We start from the raw sequence: 23,732 nt of genomic DNA, 5'->3' as shown, positions 1-23,732 counted from the left end.
CTCGCGATTCCGAGGTCGGTGTATAATTCACAAATATCCCGCCGTCTAAGTCGACTTTACTCCCAACTGGCCGATCGTTCGGTGCAGGATTGCCGCTACAGGAATAGGGAAAACCCTCCTCGGGGGAAAGATTCGCGGCGCGTCGAGGGCGGCTCGTAAACCGGAATCGTCTACCGCCCTCCTCCGCGGCTGCAGGGTGGTTATTGGATATTGATTAACGTTGAAAATGATCAATCATCGACTCACCTTGACGGATGTAGCAGGGTCGTTAACAACACCACCAGCGGCAGCGTCCCAGGCCACATTGCGGCGGCCTGAAAACAAAAAAGTTAAAATAAACGAATAACGTTATGTCATCGAAAATCCGTTTTCGGAGGGACTCCGCAGTTACGAACGTTTCACCTACCCCCGTACCCAATCAACCCCTTAACACCGTCGGAGTAATTGTACCACCTTCCGCAGATCACCCTTTTTTCACCACGGACGGGACACGACTTTCCAACGTGGTGTTGACATTTGCTCTTAAGTACCGAACGATCGTTAAAGTGACAAAGTTACAGTTTATTCCTTGGCCAAAGTCGGAGTAACTTGATTCGTTAAAAACGACGCTTCGAACACTCGATCAAATTCAACCGTCGAAAGTCGAATGTTTTCTGAAGTGAACTTGATTATACGAATTGACATGCGACGTAAGGCATTCGAGAATGAAATTCAAACTTTCGTTGCTCCTCGAAATTATGCTGGTTCAAAATATTTAACAACTTATCCTAAATTTGTTCTATTTTTCTTTGTTTTTCCGTTGTTCTCCGCGGTTTACTCTGGATAAACGGGAGACTTTCCCCCATTCCATCCCCAACTCATCCCCCCCCCCCCCCCCCCAGGGATCCGCCTTCGATCGAATCGCGACTCGTGATTGGCGTTTGTAATGGATCCCAGCTTCCTTCACCAGGAGAAATTAACTTTCGTTTTGTACCGGCAATTTACGAAATAAATTACCTCGTCGACGGATATCGGATGTAGTGGGTATACATGTATCGTATATCGATCTACGTTAATACCTCTGGTCGCCTAGGCGGCATTCTTCGAGTAGTTGGTAAACCTGGGCGACGTTATTTTTATTTCTTCATTTCTTTTTTTCCAGTCAACATTAAAGCTCTCCTCACATAGCTGGATCAAATATCCGGAGAGAGAGGAAATTTTTCGAGAAATATAAACTAATCCGGCAGAGTGCCGATACGGTCGTTATGGGATCGAAAGTTGGTACGGGTTTGTTCGGTTTGTTCGATTATCCTAAACAAGCAATCTGCAACATCGTCGGTTCGGTCTTACTTCGGTTATTCTCTGGAGCTTTTCCCACACTCGCGCGCTACGCTCTGTTCGAATTTACACTCGCCGGTTTACTTGTTCGCCAATAAATCCGTTTATTCTTTCCATTTATCTCGGCTGACGCGTGTTTACGCTATCACTTCAACTTCTTCGAGGTTAAACAGACTTTAACTGCCTCCTACGTTTCCAGCATACCGCAGCCACAACCAAACCCTGTTTAATACCGAACCATCCGACATTTTCAGCGATTTCGCTAACGGTCAGTAATTCGAACCTCGTAAGTAACGATCTTTTTTACGTCCCGTATCACTCAATCTTGACAAAAAAAAAAAAAAAAAAAAACAAAGATCAAGTTCTGCACGCCGAATCGTTCAAGTTGCCCAACAAGCGGAGATATTAAAAATTATCGTACGAGAAAAATCACAAGGGATTTCGCAAAGCGAGTTTATTTATTTACTTACTGAAAAGACAGTTGAATGACGGTTTTCTTTAACGAATCGGTAAAACATTCCGACAAGGCTTAGAATTATAGCGTGAGGTTTAAGTCACTTATCTCAGCATAACTGTACATGTTTAGAAAACAATCGTTATTCCGCAACTGTTAGATTATTTGAAATTCAGTAGATCGTAATGATTCAATAGATACTCGTATCTCGAATACCTTGATTTGATTTGAAGTAGGTAATTCTAAAATTGTAAAATAGTGATTTTCTACACAACGTTTCGTTACGTTAACGTCAATAACTGCAACCTCGTACCGTGGGATCAGTCGTTACTCTCGATTGATGCCTTCGACAGTTTTGACGTATTGATTTCGTCAGATTTTAGCAGCATTGTGAATGAAGCGTTGATAGTTCCGGTGTTTGTTTTACCGACCATTTCCCAAATCGATAAAACGGAACGATTGACGTGATATCGTATGCGAAACGCGTCGAAAACCAAAAAAGTTGATCATCTTTACTCAACGAAAATGTCCCCAAGGACTTCTGAGCATTTTACTGTTCTAAGAGGTCGTGGAGATAGACGAAATGGTCGCTAAAATTTATTCCGAGAATACAAACTATCAATGATTATGCGAATAGAGAAAACTGTAACTCGTGCATGATTAATGAAGATAAATTTCCGGATGTTGTTCAGACACAGTGAACAAAAACAAAAACTTGCCAACTCTCAGCGTTTAATCAGGTCGCACAACAAGTTGAACCCCGTCGAGTGATTGCCGAGGTCTTTGATTACACCTCCGGTGATTTGAAAAGCGACGTTGGCCGGACTTTGATTTCCCTCTGTAACGAGGACGAAATGAAAGAAAAGAAAAAACGGTGAAAGAAAAACAAGGAAAAGGTGAACTTGAGTTCGCGGTAGTCAAGAACCTGGGCATTGAATATGCACATTACCTCCAGGTGGGTGCGTATTACATACGTATAAACGTAATACGATGTGTAAACGGGTGTTGCCCGAGCAGAGGAACGACGTCGAGGAAACCAGGGGCAACCGGGGACGAGGAAGGGGCGGATTGCCGGTTGCCTGGTAACCATCGCTGCGAGGACAGACGGACGGATGGACAGGGTGCAGGGAGGTCGGACAGATGCGGAAACCCATACGAAGAGAGAGAGAGAGAGAGAGAGAGAGAGAGAGAGAGAGAGAGGGAGAGAACTACGCCTGGCTATAGGCGCAACCACCTACGTTGAAGATGTGTCGAGTGTAGACCCACGGACTCCGGTCAAGAGTGTCGATAACGGAAAGATTGAGAAACAGGTTGTACATTCGACGGCTGGATGATAAGCTGTACCCCTCCTAAGTTTTATGAGGAAACTCCGTACCCTTGGTATTATGGGTGATTACAGGTATTGCTTGACGAAGATCAACATCTAATTTCCACAATTTTCGATGTAAATGGGGTTCGGATTTATTAGGACGCGGTCGAACGTCCCTGTTTTTAGGAACGATATGTTTCTTGTTCGTGAAATTGACTGTTTTTAACGGAACGTCGATTCCAGTGCCATGAATTCAATTCCCTTCGCGTGTCTCCTTCACAGTTTTGTACAACGGAAGATTAAACCAACGCAAAAAATATCCATCACTCCATTGATTAATTATATTACCGTAATGTAAGCTTGTCAGATACTTGCGGAATAAAATGATATATTTAGTGTTCGAAAGAGTTTATCACATTCTCGATAATGACTGGTTCGTGGCGTGTCTCCGGGAGTTTTATGAGGTGTGATTAACTTGTCGATACTGATTTCTCAGTTACCGAGGAGAAATAACTGACTAAGGATTCAGCCCACATAATTCAGTCGCGATGTTTTGTCGATTTGACGATTACCAAAATGAACAAAACTACCTTATTTCGGAATTTCCTTCATTCACCATCCGCCAAAAAGCCCTGTGCATTTGGTCACGTTCCATAATTTCTATGTTACATCAGGCCGCGAATTTGAATTTTCATTTTGCGCGTTAGTGGTGCGTGTACCATGTTACCCGTGTGCCACTGAAAGATACACCAGTGGACCATCCCCCTCATGTTTAGATGAGGTTTGCATGTTAAAAAAAATTATTGTCCTAGCGTCAAGCCGATTTCCATGTACTTGCGCTATTCTCCTGGTACGTTATTCCTCTTGGACGTCAAAAACAAAAAAAACATCTCAAATGTACCGAACATTTTCAATGTTCCACTTCAAAAAATATGCCGAATGAATTATTCTTTCTTAATAGTATCTATGTTAGTTTTTACTTGATGTACCGAATACATTCTGTATCTGGTGGTAATTTTCTATCAGCCCCAGATACGTTTGTCGAATAAAACTGTGAATCTTCATCGAAACGGTCAAGTAATTAATCATTTGACACGTGTTGTAGTGAAAATTAAATTGTATGTTTGGGCGAATTTCAGGTACATAATCAGTACAAAATTACAAAAGTACAAAATTGTTTGCTAGTATTACTAATTGTATACCGTTTGTTTTGTGTACTAAATTTTATCAACTGAATCATCCATCAACTAACATAACTCAAATTAATTTTTCCCGACACATCAAATTATCGCAAGAGTCGCAAAAGAAAATGTGTCCAAAAAGAATATCCGTATCGACGAATACCAGATCTTCTGGTTACAATCACAAAACTCAATTCCATTTTGCACCCAAAATAATATTCTCCGGTTATATTATGAAGAAAAAAAAAGAACGAGAAAACTTAAAGTGTTGAGTCAACTGTACAGCAATCAAAACTACACCATTTTTCTCGACATTTTTTCATCAACGTGGAAATTCCCTAGTTTTTGTACGGTCGTTATTTGGTAATACGTATAGCTAATACTTTGGCTTGAACGTCGATTCAACTCTATCGTAGACCAGATGCACTATTAAAAACGCGCGCGTTCTTTTCGCCAAGATCTCAACGGGCAGAGGCTAGATCCTAGATCCTGGATGCAAAGGTGCGCTGGAATCGGCCGAATTCATCGCGGCGTTTCATTTCCAGGTTTTTCACCGTGTGCCCCGGTCCCCAGCCGCAGCTTGATCTCTCGCTCCCGCGGACGTGAAAAGGATCCTGAAAGGGAGCCGGCCGCACTCGCCGAGATGAGAGGGTCACGCTGAGTGATGAATCGACGACAGGGGGACATTATTTGCCCTCAAGGATGATAGCGAAAATATTACAACCAATTTACACCTGCGGGCCTTCGTCCATTCTCCGCTTCCCCGAGTCTCCGGGAGGCAAGGATCAAAAAATAATGAGCTTCGAGTGCTTTTGAGATGTACGTGCAAGTTTCGATCGATCGAGCTCGAACGGAAAGAGCACCGATAATAAATAAACGAGTCGATGCAGATCTAGCGGCAAGCAGCCGTGATACCCGTACTTTATTGCTACCTAAAAAAGAATGTTCACTTTCTTTTATCAAATTTAATCGATTGGAAATTCGGATACGTGGGTGAATTTCGATCAGCGTTACAATTTTCACGTGATCCTAAGGCAGGTGATACTTTTCTCCCGAGTTACCGTAGCGAAAAATTCCGGACTCGTTGTAAAGTGACAAAAACGTAACGCCGTCGTGCAGTCAACGAGGATCGGACGTGGAAGCTGAGAAAGTGAAGAAATTGAAACAAAAATGTTCACTTCGCGCCGACTGTCGGTGATCGATAACAACGTACAAGAGTTGCCGAGATAAATCTCTCGCTGGTAGTAAATTCTCAATTACACAGGAGTGTTGCGAGATTAAAAAAGTAACCCTCAACGGCTTAACCAATCAAGGGGGAGGGGGATGATTTTTATTTTCGGTTTCAATTTCTGTCTACCGAGAGCTCGGCGCGTGCTCTTCACTCGCTTGATAATCCGCCAATTTCGCGTTCTGACGTAAAACGGATATAAAAGAAGAAAAACAGAAAATCTGTGAGTATCCGGTGTCAAGTATCATCCTGCGATATCCGGTTACAGGGAATTACTGCGAACAGCGGGTATTTGAACGAGTGAAAAAAGAAAAAGAAAAAAAAAACGTCGGGGTTGAAAAACAAGACCATATCGTCAGGCTGAAAAGACGAGACTCAAAATGCATAAATTAGCGGAGGACGACGAAGAAGGGGTTGAAACCCCGTCGCCTTTCAGCCCTCGCCGCGTTAAGACGGACTTGCAATTCTGCAAACTGTCACGTTTCTGAGAAATCCGTTATACTGCCCCCATCCAGCCCTAGTCTGCGTCTAGTCGAGTCGAGTCGCCTCGCCCGCCAACTTCAATTGCAATTATAACTAATCTAGGGTTGCCTGCAGCCGCTGCAGGGATGATAAGCGGCGAAATTAGCCCAAAGTCTGCTCAATATGTGCCGGTAATAAGGTATGGAGGGCGTTGCTATAGTTCTGCTAAATACCTAAAAATTTTTTGCGACTGACCCGTGAAATTCAATATTGAATATTATTCAAACCCCGAGTACAGATAATTTGTCTGCAGGAATTTATTGTATATTCGTCGTAGATATTAGGTTCTCATGTAAACGCAGCGCTTGTATTAAGGTTGGAACGCCGTTTTTTTCTTTTTTTCTTTTTTTTGGTAAAATTATCCCCTTTTGCTAATTTTCTGGTGAAGAAACCGTACAACGGATCAATGGAAAATTTGGCACACGTAGCTGTCGTTTGACGAAAAAAAAGCAATACGTTGAATAATTTTTTGTTTATAACAAAAAAAATCGATCCACTTTTTTGGATCCATCGATATCTTGAGTTCAAAACATTATCGAATCCTCAATTTTTTTTTTGCTTCGTCAAACGATAGCTACGTGCGTTTCAAAGTAGAACGTTCTTGGGGTTTTGTTGCAGAGTTCATGGGAAGAGCCAAATCGTGCACAGCGTCAACTGGGGATTATCGCCCATCGAGGGGGGTGGGATGTGTATTTTTAGGAGGAAATGATTTTTAATTTTTTTTTGCGAATAGATAAGAGACAAATTAATCGACGTTGGAAATTTCGCATTAATCCGTTGCACAGTTTCTTCGCGAGAAAATTAGAAGAAAGCGAGAAATTTCTCAATGAAATGGAAATCCCCCCTTAAAGTCATCAGGCACGCTAATTGGAGACGAAAATCTTTGATCAAATTGACGAGTAATTACCGATCCGAGCAATTATCGATGAGCTTTCGGTCCGATATAAGGCTGATGCGTGGATGCAGCAACTGTGCGTGTATTTGAAGCGCGATGTTTGATGTCGAACGAGAGAGTGGCTCCGGTTTCCCTTTGTCGACGGTAATTGTTGTTTCCAAATTAACAACCACAGCGTGAACAGGGCGGCGAATATTCTAGTATCAATTCCAGTGAGTTTACTCGGCCATCGAAGTTAGTTTAAGTGCCGGCTTAATAAGGTTCCGGAAGTTATAGGGACGCGGCGCCGCGACGCCTGGCGAATCGTGGCTGCTTTGTAGATTGCAGATTCCAACTGTACAGTAAATATATATGCATGCGATAGAACCCGCAGCTAGGCATCTACGCCCATATTTCCACCCTGCAGTGCATACTTGAGCGTCTAGCATGCGCGGAGCCGTTGCAAATAAGCTTTTAACTTCAGGCATCCGACGGATCCGCGCGCTTTGATTTTACCCGCCGTGCGGAAGATTCAAACAATTCCGCCCAACTGCTCCCGGATATATATTTTTCATTTTTTTTTCCATCATACATATCGGTATTATGCATTTTTCCTCGCAGTTTTCACTAAATATTTGTCACACAACTAGGAGAAAAAAGTAAGACAAATCACAAGTGACTCGCTTCGCTGCGATGAAAATCTCCGACGGAAAAATATTTGATTTCATTGAAGAGCGCGCAAGATGGTGTCAAATGAACAGAAAATAATATTATACATCTAATATTGGTATAAAGCAGCACAAAAACCAAAAGTATGAACATACGAGCGAAACAAAGCGTGAATATAATTTCGCCACGCTGAGAACCGCAGTCTAGAGGAATAATATTTTTTGTACATACAAACGGTTACTCCGTTATTACAAAATACTTCAGGCATGAGATTACTTTAATAAAATTCCCTGACTTTTCCCGCAGGCCCGTAACAATCCTGTATACTTTAGTCAAGTTTCCTCTGAACTGAGATTTGAACTGACGTTTTTTTCTTCTTTCGTGCTTTTGTTTTTTCTTGTCTGCGATATAGCAATATAGTTTTCGTTTTAAAGATACCGGGATCTTATAGTTACTGGATTTCGTCAAAGGCTCGATCAGTGTGCTGTGCGAAATGCAAATCTGCATTCTGCGACTTCATCTGAAAGTTTTACGTGAATTGTGACAGTTTTGGACGTTTTTCTATTGAACTTATTGCATTAAAAAATTACAGTCCGTTTAAAAATGAATATAATACGTGACAAGTTTGTTGGTGAGTTCAATTTCTTTCAAAATCAAGGTTCTATCAAATTGAATCAGGCGCCATGCTTCAAGTTGATGAATGGATTTGATTTAATTGAATAATTTATTCGGTATACCAAGGAAATTGCCGAGACAATTCAGATAATTTAAAGTTTTCTCAGTGAAACCGCGAATCATTTAAATTCGTTGCTACTTAAAAAGCATTATATAAATTATAGTTATTCGGAAACAATGTTTTGTCAGATCTGATAACGTACGTATCTATAACTGGTTCTTGACGTGAAATTTAACTTTATGAAAATTTTAATTCCTTAATCAATTATACGAAATGCGATAACCTTTTGTAAAGAGTTTCGTTTTTTTTACCAAATGATGAATAAATTAAGTGTAGGTATTCGGTACAGGAATGATACAAATATGTGAACGACAAACTGTCGATATTAAAAATTGAAATTGAATTCTTCGCGTATCCTGGAGAAGTAAAAAATGGAATCTGGGATTTGACACCGAAAAATGCGCAGGGGTGGATACGGGTGGTGTACAAGAATGCGAGAGAACAAAAAGTCGAGGGGAAGAAATCCAGAAAAAGTAAAATTAACGAAAGTTAAAAACGTAGAAAGATGATAAATACCAAATGTCTCGTAGAAAAATGAAAATTGAGAACTCAAAAATGTATAAATAAATTTATACCGACATTTTTCTTTCCCCCTTGAGAATGGGCAAGATTACAAAAGCAAAGTGTGGAATTTCGAAAATACCGTGTCAAAAATTCGACTTTGCAAATGCCGGACTCGCACCTGTCTCAAAAATTAACACATCCAAATTTATCAATAACGACTAACCAAATACTCGAAAGGTAAAATCCTGAAACCCACTAAGACGGAACAAACAAAATACCGAAAGGCTCCAAGACGTCAGAAACACATTTATTCTTTCCAGCGTCACGAGTTTCAGCTTATAGATTGCGTTGCGTTTGCGAAGTGACACGAGGGCGCGTATAACGTGAATGTGGAAGACGATTTGATGTAACAATGTCTCGAATAAATTGAACGTACGCGGAAAAAGATGTACTCTTTGAATGTTATTAAAAATATGTTGCATATTCCTTTGCGTTATTTTTATATCTTTGATGACACAGACGATTGTCTAACACAATGAGATAATCTTAACGAAACTAGCATCGAGTTGACGGATTTCACAAATTCAGCCGTTCAGTATTTCGTTCCTTCGGGATTCTGATACTTCCGCATTGTGCAGATCGAAATTCCGTTCTTTGATATTCGCAAAATAATTATCATGAATTTTGGCGTTCCAATTATCTTCACATTCCGTTTGATTTGCTCATTCTCATTGTTCATTCGGAACGCTGACTGTTCTGAAAATACTTTTCCGTGTAAAACGCGTTCGATCATATGAACTTTCGGGAAAACAGTTATTCTACTTGATGATTTGTAAAAAAAATTCGAATTTCGGTAAACTGATCATTCGTTACTGTAAAATTCGTATCTAAAAAAAATCCGGCATTTCGACCAGTCGACTTTTTGGTTTTTCGGTATTTTGACCCCCACGCGTGGATACGTGCAACGCCTATCCCAAAGAAACCGAAGTAGAAAACGAGTGAGAGAGAGGCGGACCATCACTGTCCGTCATCACTGGCTCTGTGCAGCGTCGAGTATTCCCGACTGATTTGATTCCCGGAGTAAAATAAGCGTCTGGCGGTTTCCACGTTTATATTACGGGTCAGATATTGGTGCCGATGTCGGTTGTGGATAGAATTTTCGATTTCCCCGAGCGATCGGATTTATATTCGGCATTATTGAAGAAGACCGACGAAGGGACGAGGATGAGATGGCTGCGAGATAAATGTCGTAAACGCGAGGCGTCGAGGTGCAAGGACACGCGGTATTTCCCCGGCGCGGAATAAACGCATTTACTTCCTGCAGATCCGAGGAACCCGCGTATCGCCTTCCGCTCAATTCTTACAAGTATATCGTCGTAAGGACGTCGATTTCGACGCGCATTGTTCGCCGCTCGTTACTCGGGTTCCCCGGCTCCGGTAATCGAATGCGTTTATCTGCGGTTTCGATGCCCAATGCAGGACGGTCGGCTTTCAAATCGGCCGCGGAATGAGATGGAATGAAATGGCACGGAATCGCCGTTCCGTTCCGCCTTCGGATATACGGATTAATCGATCGATCGTTTTACCTCCCCCTCCTCCCAGAATCAATAACCTCTGACGTCTCTGCCGTGCAGGCTTCTCTTATTATTATTATTATTATTATTATCGTTATTATCATATGTACATGTATGCTCCACGGAAAATCTGAGATCTCGGAAAAACCCTGCACGTATACTGCATATTACAATCCTCATGTCGCCTCTTTTCCCTTCGATTTCCTGCTTTTTGTCACCGCAAGCTGATCGTAAAGCCGAGCTTGCTCTCCGTTATAAAATAGGTATAGACGGAGGCGTCCTGCGACGATTGAGAATTTCACTTCTTGGAATAGAAAAAAAATTTCACACCTCGCAGTCGTTGTGAAAGAAAAAAGTTCTACGGTGAAATGAGTTGTAGTTTGTACGACAGCGGTTGGATATGTTTTTAAAATTACAAACAAATGTTGTACCAGTAGCTATTCGGTCTGATTATAGTCGGGAATGCGCGATTTATTTAATATAATCAATAGGAAAATTGACAGAATGTGAGAAGTATGTTACTTCAGCTTTAATGTTAAGAATACATATTTCGTAGTAAGATTGAAAAAATAAACCTCCATAGCAAGAATAGACGAGAGTTTCCATCAGCTTGACTCCATCGATCAGAGAATATAATAATATGCAAACGTCTTTCTAATCGGAGATGTTGTATTCGAACTTGGTAATGGTTTCTTGAGTGAAAGCTTAGACCTTCTTGAGACGGACGATCTTCGAGCCTTCGATCAGCAAAAACACTGCTGATATATTTGACCTTGAGGATCCTTTCACGCGACGGAGTTTCTTTGATACTCGACAAGCTTCGGCACATTGTACAACCTGACTGTAGTCTCTACTTGTAAATTTATGTAGCTCGTGGGTATCGCAACAAGATGCTGTACTTTCTGTACTTCGCGCCAAAGATGCTATTGGAAATGTACCGAATAATTAAACGATTCGGATAACACGTTGTGACTGGAGAGGAAAAACTTGGTACGTGGAAATGCTGTGTAAAGATTGCTCTCTGTCACGAGAAATATTCCGTTCACACAAAAAAAAAAAAGGAAACTTATCATTAAGGACACAAGGTTTAAACTATAAGGAAAATTGTTCGACATGTATTTGTAGATGTAAGATCAGTGAATTTTGAGCGAATATTTTTCCTTTCAGCTAAACTGTGCATAATTTCTTTTTGTTTAATAAATGAATAAATCAGAGGTGTATAAACTTGTGTAAATCAAATTTGTAAATATTGATTATTTTTAATCCTTCATTCATCTATTCGTCCTTTCCCAGGTTTAAAGTACGCCTTTTCTGTGTAAAAATGTCCATTTCCAAATTTGATTCGACAATTTTTTCGTGACCAGTCCTTTCTTTAAACACCAACAGTATTTTGTTTTCACTTATCTTTTAGGTTTCTTTATCGGTGTCCGAGCAGGTTCCGTTGTTTGTTGGTGAAAAAGGAGGTGGATATTTTAACGACGGATTGTGTCAGGCCGTTTCGCCACGATTTCGTTACAGAGATTTGATTTTCCCGAAGATGGCTTTTCACTCTTAATTCTTATAATCAACTACCCGATTTCCTGAAGTGGGTATTTGAAACAACGTTAGTTAATTCTCGCTGCAGGGATTCAACCGAAGCGTGTCAAATTCTTCCGTATGATTACATCGAGAGTAATTCGCAGCTTCCGGTTGTTACACCGTCACAGTACAAGGGCTGCAGAGCCGTAACGGAGGACGACAATCGCGTGACTAGTGGCCGGATCGCTGTTTAAATACTCATTTATATGCACCGCTGCATTTCCATGCCAAGTGCCTAATCTACTTCGATGGTATTTGCACTCGTGATTCGCCGGTCGCTGCTACGCCGCTGCAACTTTGCACGTCTCCCGCATACCTGCTCAATTTCGTGTGACAGTGTATCAGTCGTACAAGACAACGAGGGCTATTACCCAGGTAAGGTTAACCCTTTCATTCACAGTGGAATGCTCAGCGGTCGCACATAAAAAATTTCCGTGTCAAAAAAGCCGTCTTTGTTACTTCGTAAGACCCCAAAAACCCCCGAGTAACAAGTCTCGGCCAGATTCGTCGAATTTTCATTGTTTTTTCCATTTTACATCCGCCATATTGGATACGCCATCTTGAATTTAGAAATTATCAAATTCTGACTTATCTTGTTGAAGATAAATTTCGTCTAGATAATAAAAACGATGACGAATGATTTTTTTTTTTTTCGATACTAGGAAAAATTTTTTTTCAAGGATCAAACGATTCTTTTCCTAGCTACATGTATATTCGGTCCAAATTCCGCAGAGCTTTGTTCTTTTCTTTTTGTAAAAAAAAAGATGAAGATAAAAAACGAAGTCAACTCACGTTATCTCGATGAGATAAAATCTGATTTGAATTTGTCTGAGATGATTGTCTTGGATTTAATTAGGTGCAAGCTACTGATACCAAATACGCAAGTCAAATCCATTTTTCACTAAGCAGACGTCGCTTTATTTCGAAAGAGTTCCGTCGAGTTGATTTTTAAAAGTAAGAAACCTTTCTCGATGAGTATATACGTGTGTATACGTATACGGATCTTCTTTCAAGCGTAAAGTATGTACAAGCCGGGCAACTTCGCAGGGAAAGAATATCAGTGTCAAAAGTAAAAGCCAGGATTTATTACCTGTTGTGTTTTGCTCCGGGCTTTCATTACTTTCACCGACGTGAGAAGTGGGCAACTTTTTCGTATTATTAAACACGAATTCAAATTGCGCAAGAAAAAAACCCCTTGAAATGTTCGCGGGTTCCTTTTCAACCCTGACTGAGTGTTGATCAGGGAATTTAAGGATGTATCGAGGCGAGAGAGACTGAACTAAGAAAGCTCAAGGCTCAAAAGCTCGAAGTGAAGTCAATAAAGTTGAAATTAACTGATACAATACATCCTCGACGTAAAGAAATATTCCACAATCACAGGTTTCAACTGAAATAACACGATTATTAATAATTTTTTTAGCAATTGCGTTTGCTCGATTGTTTTTATAATGCCAAGATTAAAGCGTTTGAGTTGTACGATTTTGATAAACTTTAGTTCGAAAATTAATTCTATAGAAATTGCCTCAAGTGAATTTTACGCCTTAAAGCATGTCAGTTTTAGTCACAAAAATATCGAACGCTAAACAATCATAAGATATAATCAGTAAAATTTAGCCTTGCTCAAAAATGTATCACAAACAAATTGATAAAATTTGATTTCAGAAAGTTTGTTTAATATCCATTCGTAAATGCCGAACAGCTTTAAAAATGGTCCGTAAGAATTAGAGAAACAAATTACACGATTTTGGTATTTAAAAAAGAAAAAAAAATAGACCGATAATATAACCTTCCTAAAGTCATTAACAACTAAAGATTCTTTCTCTGAATTAACAATTTTTAATTTAGAACAATGTTACAATGATTCCGAATGAAATTCAATTCTACGAGCATCGGTTTCACGTTTTGAGCCTTGATTTTGTCATTTTTCAAGGAATCCAAGTTTTAAACAAGTATACGTACGTAAAACGAAGCTTAATAAACGGCTAAATATATCGTCAACCCATTATTGCCTGTAATTGTAAGATTATAAAATGGTTCCTCTCACTCGGTTCTCCTCCTACAGCGCTAAGGGTTGTTAAATGGTTGGGGTTTGTTTATTCACGGCAGCGCAGCCGAAATAATATTATCGCAGTTTATTTTAATATATTTTGCTGTTTGTTTGCCTTTGTTTCGATAATTTTTATCTGCACAGCATTCGGGGAAATGTAAATTCTTCGCAACCGGGGTAGAGTGGTGGGCGGCGATCAATTGTTTTATCGAGCTGTTTATTATTCAAACGAAGTTTGAGGCGAGGCTGCGGGAATAACCGGAATGTCATTAAATCGCGGTCGCCGGAAGGCTAATATAAATTATTATCGAGGCCTTGGAGCGTGATTGCCGCTAGTGACGTCACTAATGCGCCGTCGCACACATCCTGAATCCCCAATTCCGAAACTTGACGGCTGCAGTTAATACTTGTACAAGATATGTAAAATGCAACGCAAACTTTCGCTAAACATAGACTGATACAAATTGCGCGATTGTACGCTAGAATGGCAGGGAGGCTCTCCCGAGGTGTGTTGCATTAATAATTCAAAGGGTTGAAAAATTGAGGTAGAGTCCCGCGTTCCCGCCCTCGCGAAATAAGAATTGTTACAATTTCTCAGACCGCGCATCCCCGCAATTTAGACCGGATCGTGTCTCGCTCGACGATATAAGCAAGGACAAAGAATACGAGTGGATATCTGCATTACGCGTACAAGGGTGGTTTTCGTTTTGGACTGTTTCGAAATTTTACCGGGACGCCCCCGAAATTGGTTTCGATTAAATCAGTAAAAATCTTCACAAAAACACGAGTCTCTGTCCGACCTTCAAAACTTCTCGCAAGGTTTGTGAAATTTGACATTTAAGATGTACACATTTCTACTCGACTGTATGTTAATGTAAATATATTTGTTCGTGGGACGAACTATTGGCGAAAACTATAGGAATTAAAAAATCGATCAGCACTGATGCCGTTGTTTAATAAAAATGTCAGCATCGTCAATGGAGCATTTTATGTCAATTGTCCACGAACATCAAACCCACAAAAAAGTCAAATTCTAATTGGGTACAGCTGACATAGAATGCTGATATACATATATTTATTGAATAGTATTAGAATCAATGCTGACTGATTTGTCTCGGTGAAATGGTACGTTTTTGCAGACGATTGGCCCTGGGATAAAATACGGATTGAAACTGTGATAAAACTAAAAAAGCGTTTATTTTAAGTGACAAACTTGAGGATTGAGATGGAGATTTTTATTTACTTATTTGAAATCAATTTGGAGGGGCGGTTAAGTCAAAATTCGAACAACGTCCAACGCGAAAACCGCCCTGATACACAGATATCCAGAGAAAAAAAAGTCATGGATGAAAATGAAGGAGCAGCGGAAGAAGAATAAGGAGAAGAAGAAGGAACAGGGACAAAAAATTATACGCAAAAACGAGAAGAGGCTCGCGAACGTCTGCAGTATCAAGGCAAAGCGATCATTAACCACTAGACAGCGGCGCCGCGGACAAACCCTAATCGGATTTCATTGTAAGTTTTGGAATCCCTGCAGACGACGACAATCACGTTATAAACTCAACGCGGGTGAGAATCGGAACCAAGTATATTTATACACACGATACACAAACCGAGAGAGAAATTTCTGGTCTCACGATTAGTCTGCTGTACCGTAAACTTCTTAATTAATATTTTCACGTTTTATTCTAACAGAAATAAATGTTTGAATGGTTATTGTAGCAATAGGTATTCGATTTGAAATTTCTGGTCACCGTATGAAGAGAAAGATTTTTTTTAGAGTAACCTTTCTGCCAATTTTCGAACCTGAATCGCCATACAAATACAATGTTGCAAACTCTATGTAATTTCTTTCAAGTTTGAAGAGATTTTTTAATATTCCAAAAATGTTCGTATCAAAAATCCCAAGCATTTCGCGATTTCTTATAAAAGTATTCAGTTCGAGACATGAATAATTGTAAGAGAAGTGTATTGTTTTGAACTGTTGGTTTGATTTTGAAGAAATGGTACTATCTTTAAAAAAAATATTTTTATATCAAATCAAAACATAGCCGTTCGTTTCAATTTTTCCGTACGATTTTTTCACACCATTTTGAAACGAGGCGCGAGCCCCAATTTATACGATTTCATTACTCAGAGTAGAAAAAAACGTGTAAAAAACGATTTAATTACTCGGTCGATACTCCGACACCCCCTAAATTTCAGGGTGTATCAATCTTACGGTCCGACCAAAAAAAAAGTGTTAAAAAAAAGGTAAAATTCGGAATTTCAAATGGTACAAGTAAAATTCGTTTACATATAACGTCACTCTTGAGGCCTGAAGCAAAATCCAAACAAGCGCGGATTTGAACTGGAAAAGGTCATTTTACAACAAGTTTGGAAATTATTATGTGCCTGCACGTAGCGCGAGCCACGACGTAAACTTCGTGTCGGAAAAACGGGACTCTGAGAAGAGGGGGAGGGGAAAAAAAGCAAGGAGAAACGAGGGAAAGGAGGAGGTGGTGGAGGAAAGAAGTGTAACGGTTGGAAAAATGGGTTTTGCAATTTACGTGCGGGTGAAACGGGCCGGGACGAGATTTGAGGAAAAAAGAAAAACGGGGGTGAAAAATAAAAAGTATAACCAGCTTTTACAGAATTAATTACAGCGCCCGGAATACGCTCCATACCTACCTCCGGTATTCTCCTCTCTTTCTCTCTCTCTCTCTCTCCCTCTCTCTTTCGCTCTCTCTTCCTCTCTTGCTTTCTCCTCGATATTGATTAATACGGGGCAACATCGGACCAAAGTTTATTGGGTAAAATATTCATCTAGGCAAAACAGCTCCGACAAACCGACGGTCTTGGTGTTGTTTTTGGTGTTTTCTCTCTCTCTCTCTTCCGTTCAATTTATTATCATTATCTTTCCTCTCTCTCGCTCTGTTTTCTTTGAGCTACTATCACTAAAAAATCACCCACACGATGAATGAAGGCACATCATTTTCATACGTTTTCATTATAAATAACTAATAAATAAGGTATCTCCGTTTCACTGTTCTTTTCTCAGCTTTTATTTTATTTCAAGCTTACTTTTCAGTTACTTTTGTTACTTCGAAATTCAAGTGTATTGAACTGTGAGTCGAAAGTTGCCCCATAGCTTAGCTAGGGTATAATAAACCGAATCAATCAATTAATCAATCTCTCTCTCTCTCTCTCTCTCGTATCTCTCATAGTTATACTTCATTTTCTTTGCCTATCCCAATCGTTGCATTGGTAGCCACTTTTCACTTTCATATCTCGTTTTTCACATTTCCCCGAATTCAGCTCTACCCGTTGTCTCTAACTTTAATTTTACAAGATGTTTTTGCCGTATCCTGTGTTTATTTTCCGTCATTGAGTACTTGTCCGACATCGTTATCGACATAACAAACCTCTGTCCATCTATCTATCTCTCTTTCTCTTCACTTTTCCAGTGGCGTAAGCGGGAAAAAGTTTTTAAGCAGCCGTGATCAATCGTCGGCTGCTCGTCGCGACAAGTGCAGCTGGTTGTACCTGTGGCTTCGAAACACTCCGCAGGATCAGTGCCGCCATGCTGCGGCGATATTATTGCCCTACAAAAGTATCGCTCATCCGTAGAGAAAGGCAAAAAATATTGGGTAACAGTCTCGACAATTTTTTTTCCGCCACCCCGAGAAGGGCGTGGCTACTAGGCAGCATCTCCCTTCCCTTCCGAGGGTGCGAAATTCGCTGATGCTTATTGTAACTCTAATTATTATTATATAGACGCTCAATCGACTCGGATTGAACATCAGAGGCACATTTGTTCGGGAGATTTTTATTTCGTTATTCGATCAAAGTGATTGTTCGTCGAATACGAATTTTTTTAAAATTTTTAAATTATTTTTTTCACATTCGAGCTTTGAAAGTTAGCATATTTTCAGGGCTTTGATTAATTTTTGATTGTAAAATTCCCTTACTTTTCCAGACAACTTTTCTGACTGTCGAAATCAGGATTCTGAAGAAAAAACATTTTATCGATGTTAAAACCTTTTCACTTCGCTTAAAATTTTTATTTTTCTAGACATTTCCAGGTTGAAAAATCAATCCCTGACGATTTCAGGTTTTGTCAGGATTTCAAGAACTGTGGCAATCCTGATTGTGTACCAAGTTTTGCTAGTTCACTCAAACTGTTCCATCCCATCACATTTGGTTGCATCGACCAAAATTTAATCTTCTTCAAGAGGCTAATTGACCCGCGTACACGAACCGGCTCTTGACACGAATTCTCCTTTTTTCGTAGTTTGTCTAATGTAATTTGATTAAAAATACTACGAACTTGGCAAGGTTTGAATTTTCATGGCGAGATTTAATCTTCATATACGTATATTTTTATTACAGAAAAAAAATATAATCTCGAGTTATGTACTTGAGAACGAGAGGAAAAAGGGAAGGAATCTACGGTCAAGAAATCAAGGCAGAAATAAAAGTGCATAGATATTTTTAACGAAAATCGAAAACTACGTATAAAGAAAATAAATATTAAATAAGGGTTATGAAACGTTGTAGAAATTTTTCAACGTGTACAGAAATAAAAAGTATTAGTTTAAAATAAATGAGCGCAGGATCGTAAAATTCGTTAAATACGTACAGAATTGATGTGAAAATTAAAAAATTTCTACCGCGTACTCGAGTTTCCAACTTCCCCCCCGCTAATTAGCGGTGTAATTTCTCATTGAGAGAGATGTAACATTAGGAGAAAAAGGGGGAGAAAGTAAAAAAAATGGATAAAATCAAGAGAAAAAGAAAAACGCGTAGGCAGTGAAGAAAAAAAATCGGCGTCATTCCAGAATTGTTATTTCAAGGGTATTACCGTGTTTGAAGATACGATATCGAATTTCACCCGGCTGCCGCAGCAGAGGGGGGATGGAAAATGATATTTCGTTGTGAAGAAAGAGAAAAAAAAAAAAAAAGAAAAATCAAAAAATCCTGCTCCTTGATTCCGTTGAAATTCCGAATAAATTGATACAGCGAAAAGGTAAGAGCGAAATAACAAAGAAAAAAAGAAAAATGGCGAGGAGGAGAAAAATGATTGGCGCACGACGGTGAAGTTTGCTCTCGGATGGATATCTGGGTTAACGGGATGTAAAGGGGGGTACGAAAAAAAAAAAACAAAAAAAAAAAAAAAAAAAAAACTAGGGATAGGAGGGGAAATAAAAATAAAAACGAAAATGCAAAGAGAGCGAAAGAGGGAAAAAACCTTCGGGTCATTTCCGATCTCGGCATCAGTTTCAACGATACTACGGATACCTACCTTACAGTTTCTCGCGCGTGTGTCTGCCTGTCTGTGAGTCTAGCGCGAATTCGTATCAAATTCGATGGAAAGGGACGAACGAGCGCCGCTATTGCTATTTTCAAGACTAACCCAGATTCGTTCAATCATTCATAACACTCTCCGGCCCCCAGTGTTTTGAACCCTGAGGGATTGGCCGGGAGCCAGAGATCAAGGGGAAAGAGGGAAAAAAGCGGGGAGTGGAGCGGAAGCCCAGAGACGAAGGAGGGACGAAGGAGGTGGACCTCCTTCGTCCTGCGGCCACGTCTACGCCGTTTCTGAAACTTATCAACTGCAGTCTCAGGTGAATTATTCAACCTCTGTGCCACAACCCTCAAAGTCCCCAACGGCTCGCTAAATGGCGACACGACTTGCTGCCAGGGTTCCTTATTTCGACGGAATAAAGTGCGATGTATTTATAAGCGTTACGCTGGATTATAAATAATGCCCGAGAACCACTCTTGCCAATTAATTTCAAAGTTTGATAATTCCAGTGCTTGGCAAAGAGGAGGGGAAAAAAGCGTGGAAACGGTATTTCTCGGCCTACTTTTCGACGCTTTAACAAACCAGTTCGATTACTGCAGCTATTACATTTTTTTGTAATCGATGTTTTTTCTTCTGTTCGTTAATTTTCTTTCCCATGGTAATATTTTATTTGGTTTTATATAGTATTATTTTTATGAAATCTTTGTTCCAAACGTCGTTTAATAAACTGTTTTCGAGTGCTGTTTCAATCGATGGCGTTCGCATACGATTTAGATTTTGAAATATCTGTACTCCTTTGAAGATTTCAACGCGTTATTCGCGTTTCAAATTTCGACTTATTTGAGCGTGAACTCGAGACAGTTCGCTACGATTTTCGCACAATGTCGTAACGTCGGTATGGTAAACGAGGCTTCGGAAAAAACAGGATGCGGCAATTTTTCATGTCCGTTATTTGAATGTGCATTCCTGTGTATTTCAGATTTTCTCATCGAGCCATTTTCGAGATAATCGTGGGAATTTGTCGAGACAGATAGACAGACCGATCTCTTCATAAAAACTTGTTTTTCAGATATGAAAGGCCAAAAATTGTCGAGAAAACTTGTTGAAAATACAGGAAACCTTTTTTGACCGAGACAAATACGTTTCTTTATGCCACCGTATCGACGACGAAAAACGTAAAATACTACGAACAAAGTAAAGGAGAAAATATGACCAAACAGTTATCTACTCTCAAAGAAAGCTATTTGCTTTTTTAAAAAAATCACTCTGTAGACGCATTTTTTAGAAAACTTTCTCCTAGGAACACAACGTTTTGTTGTAAATACAAAAATTAATGAAATTTGAATAGTTTCAAGGTTGCAAAAAAATTGAATTAACTAAAATACACTTATTAATACGAAATCACGATTTTAATTTAGTCGATTTAATGAAAACTTCTTTCATGATTTTATCAAAATATTGATTACGCTCTGGTAAATTCAACTAAATCGCATTCATACAGTTTGCTAAATATATTCGGTGGATAAAGATTAGTCAAATTCACCGATTGATTACCACCATCAAATAATGTGTTACATTGTAAATTAACGAAAATTTTTTACGAAGTGGCAAAATAATCTCCGTAACCCGTTAAAAATCATTTCTCGCAAGAGAAGTAAAACGATCAGTTATCGGACGAGGCTCCAGGCATCTGTTCAGTATAATCAGCATAGCTGAATCATTCGAGTTCTAATACCATTGAATCAGACAGTCAATACTCAATGGCATTATATTTCTTTGTCGGTGTTTGATGTGGCGCAACAATTAAACAATCATTATTCAATCTTGAAAAAAATTATTCCATTGTGTAGATCTGATTTCGCAATAGCAACAGAACCTATGGGATTGCGGTGCCAAACCTTTTCCTAGACATTACTGAAACATTTCATTTTCTGCGCACTATAATAAAATCAACTAAACTTTTTGATTGCGTGAAAATAATGCTTGGTTGGACGAATATTAACACTGAAATTTCGTTGCTAGGACGAAATTCTAGTCATTAGGACCGAAGTTTTTTCCAAGTGTATACGTTGCTGTTCTTACTGCGCGACTTATCATCGACATGCTCTTTTCCAAGACGAACCGGTACGGGCTGCAAAACAATATTCTGGATAATTTGTAACGAGACAAATGATGCGAAATTGAACAACTTTCGGAAATACAGAGCAACTGGATATGCGTGGATCTTATTGTTAGTCCGTCGATCTTCCGAAGCAAAGTTACAGCTGAATATGAAATAAAAGTTTTACGCCCAGCCTGTGGCGTGGAAAACGTTATCAGTTTATGGTTCGAACTGACTTGCTCGCAATTGTTCGACCTGGTTCGGTTCGATCAATCTTCCAAGACATTTTTCGACAGGAAAAAGGGGAAAAGAAATCCTAGACGCAGAGACAAATCGCACGAGACGGAGAATTTCAGTCGGTGAAAGTCGACGTTTCACAACCCCATAGAATCCCTCGGCAAAAGTCCAACCCTCACGTCCCGTTTCCGGATCGTCAAATTGACGTAGAATTTTTATCGTACTTTGAGAATGCGAACCTCTTTCTGGAGCACCGAGTATCGCTCGTCGGCTGTCGGATTATACCGCGCGTATATACTTACGGAGGTTGGTTGGTAAAAACTCTATAATATTTATGTGTTTTATTACAACGCATGGTCGTAAGTTGAGCATTTGTTCAATTATTATATTCCCATTTAGCTACAAGCATGTCTTAAAATGGAAAGATCGAACATACTGAAATGAAGAACGGAGGTTTAGATGTCGATGTTTCATTTCAAATCGCTGCAAAATTGTTGAAAATTTAGTAGATTCGTTCGATTTCACGCCACGATGATTTTATTCGGAAAGACTATATTCCGCGAAATTTGTTGTAATAATTTTTGTTCGTCACGTTGGCGTCGGTAAATATTTAAGTTTACAATATTGCACCGATATCGATTATCATAAAAAAGATCAATATTCACGGCGGTCACTAAAAATTGTCTTACTATTCCCGGACTTGAACTGACTGAAATTCGAACTAATAGTGCTGGTTTAAGTATTTAATAAACAAAGCTGCGAACCGATCGGTTTTCAAAAAACAGATTTATGGTCTATTTACTGGTCATGGAACCAAGGACGTGGGGAAAAATTGTTGCCAGAATTCCTTCTCGTGGAAAAAGCTCGTTTCATTCTCTTTCCATTACACAGCTATAAAATTTCCTAAGATTTTCCTAAATTCCGGGGTTTCCCTGACCAGTGACCACCGTGAATCGCCGAATTGACTGCTGAAGAAAAATCGGTTCCAATGACTTCGTAGCAAATAATGATCCGAATAAAGCGAGCCATCGTATAGAGTGCAATAGACTTTTTATAACTTTGAAACGATCTAAAACGAGGTTTCCAACGTCGAAGCTTTCGTTTATAATTCCTTCATTTTCTCTTGCTGTATTTTCAAAAGGGTCGAAATTCATAGCTCAGAAATACAACGATTTGATAAATACTCAGTAATAAAAGTTGCGAAAAAGTGTCAATATTTCGCGAAACAACACCCTTCACTGCAAGTGTACAAGCTATTTCTACCCTAAAGTGACAAGCGGTCGAGGTTAACCAGAAATTGCAGCAGCTGGCGGATCGCGACGGGTAACAAGATCGGGGATGCACAGCCTGCTCGGCTCAACGGGCAGGGCGCCGGCATACGTCGTCGTCTTCTCAGACTGCATAAATATGCAAGTGCATGACCGTACCCCGGGGCACACGTACCGTTTTCCATAACGTAGGCGAAGCACACGCGCCCCATAGACGACCCGTTTCGCAATTTCCCAGCGTTGACCTCGGGAGAAAAATTTGCAAACGTCATAGCGACGCGACGTGAGCTTTCATGAACCCAACACGACTCCGAAAGTTTGACCCTTGCACCGTACACCTCGTGTATGGTGCCATACCGGGGTCGTCGTAGACCCCGTATAAAAAATCATTCCGGAAACGGAAAGGTGAGAAAATTCTGGGATACTCTTCAGACCGTTATATTTCAAAGCAAATTAGTTATCTTTGGCAAAATGAAATTTGAAAATAGAATTCACAGAACAACAAAATACCGGAAATGGATCAATCTACTCGAATAATCACAACTCAATCAATTTTCAATATTTCGAGCTGGTAATTTACCGAGTTACTCCCGGAACACGGATATTTAAGAAAAAAAATATGGAGATACCGAATCGCTAAACTATAATTACCTAATTAATTACATAGCTTGAATATTTTAACAAATTTTTCTCCAACGTTTAATCACTTATACCCTCTAATTTTTTCGGCGTATCTCTCAAGGCGTTTTGAAAATAAAACGATTCCTCAAAACTGTGCCGAGATAAAACAGCTAGCTGCCGAGACAAAGACGATAATAACTTCAAGTGACCCGCGCGACCGCGCAG

General features: G+C 39.7%; 1 protein-coding gene across 4 annotated transcripts in view; it reads right to left on the bottom strand.

Annotated features, from left to right (window-relative positions):
* LOC124175171 (glutamate-gated chloride channel) overlaps positions 1-23,732 on the bottom strand; it is a 97,074-nt gene that overhangs the window by 55,671 nt on the left and 17,671 nt on the right. For 3 of the 4 annotated variants that reach the window (XM_046555149.1, XM_046555148.1, XM_046555150.1), the window contains exon 2: positions 247-314. The exons of the other annotated variant lie outside the window; for it this stretch is intronic. In XM_046555149.1, the coding sequence (XP_046411105.1) occupies positions 247-305 (59 nt within the window). In that variant the 5' untranslated portion in view covers positions 306-314. The remainder of the gene's footprint in view (positions 1-246; positions 315-23,732) is intronic. 4 annotated transcript variants of the gene reach the window in all.

This window comes from Neodiprion fabricii, chromosome 2 (genome assembly GCF_021155785.1).
Source record: "Neodiprion fabricii isolate iyNeoFabr1 chromosome 2, iyNeoFabr1.1, whole genome shotgun sequence".
Classification (NCBI taxonomy): domain Eukaryota; kingdom Metazoa; phylum Arthropoda; class Insecta; order Hymenoptera; family Diprionidae; genus Neodiprion; species Neodiprion fabricii.
This window is presented reverse-complemented; position numbering and strand designations above follow the sequence as displayed.